Source organism: Aplidium turbinatum, chromosome 3 (assembly GCF_918807975.1).
Source record: "Aplidium turbinatum chromosome 3, kaAplTurb1.1, whole genome shotgun sequence".
NCBI lineage: Eukaryota > Metazoa > Chordata > Ascidiacea > Aplousobranchia > Polyclinidae > Aplidium > Aplidium turbinatum.
In genome coordinates, this window is record NC_137474.1 from 5359734 (window position 1) to 5365211 (window position 5478).

General features: G+C 38.1%; 1 protein-coding gene across 2 annotated transcripts; it reads left to right on the plus strand.

The window, feature by feature from the left end:
* The first annotated feature begins 137 nt into the window (after positions 1-137).
* On the plus strand, positions 138-5253 carry LOC145767223 (uncharacterized). 2 transcript variants are annotated; one of them, XM_082579008.1, is made up of 4 exons: positions 138-1713; positions 2281-2382; positions 4387-4513; positions 4890-5253. In XM_082579008.1, the coding sequence occupies exons 1-4, from the start codon at positions 1600-1602 to the stop codon at positions 5036-5038; spliced, it is 492 nt and encodes a 163-aa protein (XP_082435134.1). In that variant the 5' UTR covers positions 138-1599; the 3' UTR covers positions 5039-5253. The 2 variants fall into 2 exon arrangements, with proteins under 2 accessions (XP_082435134.1, XP_082435136.1); XM_082579010.1 differs by having other exon boundaries at positions 4935-5253.
* Positions 5254-5478: the final 225 nt, after the last annotated feature.

Sequence of the window (5478 nt, forward strand, 5' to 3'; positions counted from 1 at the left end):
CATTGGTATTTATAACGCCTGTAGAAAGGTTTTCGAAATAGAAAGAAGTTTGTTATCTGCAGGTAATGGTAGTTTCATATGGCATTTTCACTCTTGAATGTCGTCTTTTAGCTAGTTTTTAAAAAAGTTTTTGGATTGGTGAACTGTAACATTTTGCCTGTTTCGCAAATTGGTGTGTTCTAATGGCTAGCAGTTCTGCCATGTGGGGATAACACTTTATTGTACCTGATCTGCAGGTTAGATAAGTGGAGAAAAACAAACATTGGCCAGGCTACCTACCAGCTTTTAAATGTGAACAAAAACTTTGTCACGATGAATAGTATATGGAGCTTGAAACCAGATGTGAGACGGGTTTATCAAGTTTATTGCAACGCTTGTCCGCTGTGTAACACGGAAATGATTTTCATGTTACTAGGCTATAACTAAAGTTGATTTGGTAACTTTTCTTGGGTTTGTGAGCAGGAAATCTAAACAACAAGCACTGTCTGATGCCGTCGGTGTAAGCCAATATAAAGTCGTTTATTTACTTTGCTTACAGTATAGCAGGGCTGTGGAGTCGGAGGGATTTTGGCGTATCCGGAAAAGTTTAAAAAAAAAGCAGACTGTGGCGTGATACAAAACGATGAACGATAAAATTTTTGTTTTCAATCTTTTCAAAATATTGTTTCTTGTGCTCGGAAACTTTACCAGAAAATAGAATTGTTTGTTAACTTTTGTGAAAGTTGCTGTTTCAATTTCGATCACAATTTATGTGAAATTCGATTTTAAAAAAACAACATTTTTAAAAAATCTGGTAGGCTATATTTTTTGCCCGACTCCACAAGTCCACAGCCCTGCCTGTATGTAATAGACTAGCCTACTACAGATTAAGCGCACTGCTGCAACAATTTTCGTGTTAGTCGCTTGTAGGCTAGTGCACTTTTTTTAACGTTCGCGCGTTTTGTCGCTTTTACCTTTTTCTCGACCTTTGCTATGTTGGCATGTAGCCGTTTCAGTAGACTAAGTGAAAATTTTGGCCCTGTATAAATAAGATCCCTTCGCCTAAATGCGTTACACTTCTATAAAAAAAAAGCTACCGTAGCCTACTTGTCTAGTCATTGTAAAAAAAATAGTTTCTCTAACGAGGGCGTTTGCGTCCCATCTATTTTACACAATCAAGAAAAAATAATGTTTTTGACGTTAAAAGTGCTTCTCAGACCCTCTATCAGTGTTGTCACGTAGCCTAGGCTTTTTTGCTGTGAAAACAAACCGCACAATGAAAGCCCTCCAAAAGTGATGTTTGAGTGTGGGAGAGGATAACTAGTTCTCACAGTTGGTCGACGTTATTTTACGTACGAGAGTGGGAACTCTCGATGTTGGGTTGCTCAGCGTAGGCAAGTCGACCCTTGGGTTTGTTGTAGAGCAAAATCATGAAAACGGATTTAGCTGCTTCGTGCCACATGAGCAGTCACTAAAATCCCATTAGACTACCTAGTGCGTTTTTTGTTACTTTAAGCGTTCAAAATTCTAACAAATCCGGAAAATTGTATTGCAACTGAAGTACGGTACACTAGCCTAAATCACAAAAGTTTCTACAGTAGGCTATACTTGTTCATCGCTATGTTACTTGTTGTATGGTTGTTTGTCTTCTGCATCTCTCTCACTGGAGCTCTTCATGAAGATGAAATAGAGGCGCAAATGGTTACCCCAGAAGAATATTTAACTCAAGTCACGGTGAGCGTTTAGGGAACGTTCAAATATTACGTAACGCCTTCGAGGGGGGGGTTTATGCAAAGCGTTACGTTAGCGTCACATCGGGGGGGAGGGGGTTCAAGCAAAACGTTACGTAACGCTTTCGAGTACGGAATGGTAGTTTTTTGTGCTGAATTCGTAGTGAAAAAGCGTTACATGGGGGAGGAGGGGATTGAAAAAAGCGTTACATGGGGGAGGAGGGGGTCAAAAATTCGGAAAAAAAGCGTTACGTAATATTTGAACGTTCCCTTATTGAAAAACCCCTTTCAATTCTTTTAAAATGAATCCAAAGTAAGGTTCTGCCTGAACTTTATTCCAACTATCCATTGATATCTGATTTCATCAGATAGGCCTATGATAGCCTACACCTGGGGCAACCTCGGAAAAAAGTTGTTAAAGAAGTTCGGTTGCGTTGTAGGTTAGGCTACTTAGTGAGTTAAAATACATCTGAGCAGACTACATTTTCATATGAAAGCCTAGCGATAGTCCTTGCGGTAACAATAGTAGCCTGTACAAAATTACAGCTGCAACGTGTTCTCCATGTTGCAGGAAAGCGTAAATACAGAACTTGACAAAAATAGCATGTTTGCTCATAAACCTCCAACTCGTTGGTACAAAACCAGTCAAGATAAGAAGCATCCAAATTTAAAGGTTTGTTGACTACTTTCAATATCTTAGTTTTGTGTCCAACATTTTCGGTCTTATCTGAAAGTTTACTTTAGCTGGCTCTAAATCAACTTTTTGATGTCATCAGTAAATAATTACACAAAATTGTTAAAAGTTGGTTTAAGTCTTGAAAACTAAAACGCTGACCAGAGATATGTTGCAACTATACCATATGATACAATTTGGGTAGAGAGGTAACTCTTTTAAACCATAAACAGACATAACTCAGCAACAACACTACATTTAACATTATAAAAACAAAAAGCGAACGTTTTCGGCTAGTCATATAGCCCTTTTCAAGCCTATAAGAAAATACATTATTAAAAGAAATGCTAAAGAATCATATAGTATCACAGCAAAAATATGGTCAAAGCTAAACATTTGAGAAACTGCCTCGCTCACACAAAATGATAACTGAAAATTACACAGCACAACGGGTCAAGTATTTCAGAGGTAAAATTAATTGATTGTCCGTCTAATTACCCGTCTAATTACAAATCTGCTTTGATCAAGTGCCTTATCTCGCGAGCTCGCGACATTTGCTCGAACAATGACTGTTTCAACAATGAAATTAATAAATTACGCTCATACTTTGGTGCTAATCATTATCCGACTTGGTTTTTTAACAAGGTTCTTAGAGGATTTTTGAATTCGGTTTCCACTACGTCTCCAGTTGAGGAACCTGATTTCAAAAACTTTCTAACAATCCCGTTTGTTGGCAAGGAATCCAAACGTTTTGCCACAAGTTTGTCCAGATTTATTGCCTTGAAGTTTAACGTTAAGATTTTTCCCGTTTATAAAACATTTAAAGCTGGTTATTATTTTCAGTTGAAGTCTAAAACTCCTTTCCGCTTATGTTCTAACGTCGTGTATAAGTTCACTTGCTCGCATGATGCGAGATCGTCATACGTTGGTATGACCACACGACATTTGGTGACGAGAGTGGGAGAGCATTTGAATTTAGCTAATTTTAATAAAAACAGTGCAATTAAAGACCATATTAGAAACTGCCAATCGTGCTCTAACAATAAACCGTCTTTGCAGTCTTTCAAAATTGTTCGTAAGTGTTTGTCCGAATTCGACACCAAGATTCACGAGGCATTGATCATCAAATCTTTAAACCCAGGGCTCAACAGGCAATTATTTGCTTGCGGAGCTTCTTACCTTTTAGCAGTTTTTTGATTGAATTATCACGTCTTGTGTTTCTCGCATTTACTTTGTTTTGTGCCACTATCTCTTGTGCTTCTGTCTTTCTTGCGTAATTTGCCTGAGTCCTTGTCTGAACAATCAATTAATTTTACCTCTGAAATACTTGACCCGTTGTGCTGTGTAATTTTCAGTTATCATTTTGTGTGAGCGAGGCAGTTTCTCAAATGTTTAGCTTTGACCATATTTTTGCTGTGATACTATATGATTCTTTAGCATTTCTTTTAATAATGTATTTTCTTATAGGCTTGAAAAGGGCTATATGACTAGCCGAAAACGTTCGCTTTTTGTTTTTTGTTTTTATAATGTTAAATGTAGTGTTGTTGCTGAGTTATGTCTGTTTATGGTATACCATATGACTTCCCAATAGCTGGGTTAGTGCGTGATGTCGTAAACGAAGCAGCGCAGGTTCAACTCTCGAGTTGTGCGTTTAAGCAACGCATTCTAAGGACTGCTCCCCATTCAGCGGCACCTAATGAATGGAATATTTCCCTGGCAATAACCCTTCAACAATCGGAAACTTCACTCCGCCAATCTCGGTAATCGGCCCTGCGTCAAGAGCCTCTACAGGTAGCCTACGCTATGCGAAACTACCAGGAATAACATATCAAGGCTTTGTCAGTACGGTACGAGGATAAAGATTCAAAAACCAAACCATCTTCAGAGCTATTCAAATATGACGCTCAGGTTGCGTAGCCTAAGCAGGAGAGTAATAACGTGGTATAATATTTACAGCCCATATAAATAAATAGTTGAAATTTTTAATGCACTAATTTATTTCAGCTTGAACAGGCTCTAGCTTTAACCCTCGTGCGTCATTATAATTACCTTGTTCACCTTCGCCGTGAATTGAGAAGAATCAATAATGAACTCCCAGACCATGTCGATTTGTGGCCATTTCGTTCCATTGGTAAGTTGGTTTGTTTAGAAGGAACAATCTTTCTGGCGTCAGCACAAGACTTATCCACTCATTATAGAACAGCGATCATTGCATTTCGCTAACTATGCCGGTGTAGCCTCCACGCTAGCTATCAATACTATTCCAAAAACATATGTAGGCTATTCTGGCGATCGAGTGTAGCAAGAATTGACACGTGTATAGCCAAATCTATTAACACTGATTTTTAAAATTATTTTTCAACTACAGTACATTGGTTTTGCCACCTTTTCCTTTTTTGGTTCCGATTTGTTCCTTCAGCAGGCTACCTCAAGCAATCATTTAACTTTCTAGCGTACCTAGGCTAGTTTCTCAAGCAATGAAAAACTAAAATAGTGTGATTGAATAGGTTCGAATCTCTCTGGAGAGAAGCTGACAAATAGCAGCCATTTAGGTGCGGAAAGGTTCGTAGGTTGGGAACAACCAGAATGGATGGACGATCTGTTCGTCAGAATGGAAGACCTGAGAAGCGACGTTGAAGATTTTACTGAAGATTGATCTTGTTACTTTGCTATTTAGTTTTTTATGTAGGTCTAAGCTAGCTCCGGTTAGTTAGTCATACCACTTTTGTCTGTCTAACTTAGTTTAACTGCAAGTTGCTCAGTCGGATAAGTTAAGAGAAGTGGTACAACTATTTAAATTTTCATTTTAATTTGTTATGAATTACAGGTAACCTACGTTAAATTAGTCGCTACTCAATAAATCTTATGAATTCAGAAGTAATGATATTGTTATATATATATCAAGACTATTCATGAAACTAGACCAGTGCGGTAGGCTACTCAACAAACTTAAAGCCCACTACGCTTATTTTCGCTTTTTTATGCTGCAGCCTTTTTTCATGTAGCCTATAAATCTTGTGTAGTGCAACACTGCATGGCTCAACAGTTAGCCTAAGGGGCGCGGTAAGAAAAAAACAATTTTCACCAGTTAGCCTA

What these genes read in the sequence shown, in the direction of transcription:
- LOC145767223 (XM_082579008.1), top strand. Translation starts at nt 1,600, where the DNA reads ATGTTACTTGTTGTATGGTTGTTTGTCTTCTGCATCTCTCTCACTGGA. An exon ending in AGAAGCATCCAAATTTAAAG is followed by an intron (nt 2,383 to 4,386) that starts GTTTGTTGACTA and finishes AATTTATTTCAG; the next exon opens with CTTGAACAGGCTCTAGCTTT. An exon ending in GTGGCCATTTCGTTCCATTG is followed by an intron (nt 4,514 to 4,889) that starts GTAAGTTGGTTT and finishes GTGATTGAATAG; the next exon opens with GTTCGAATCTCTCTGGAGAG.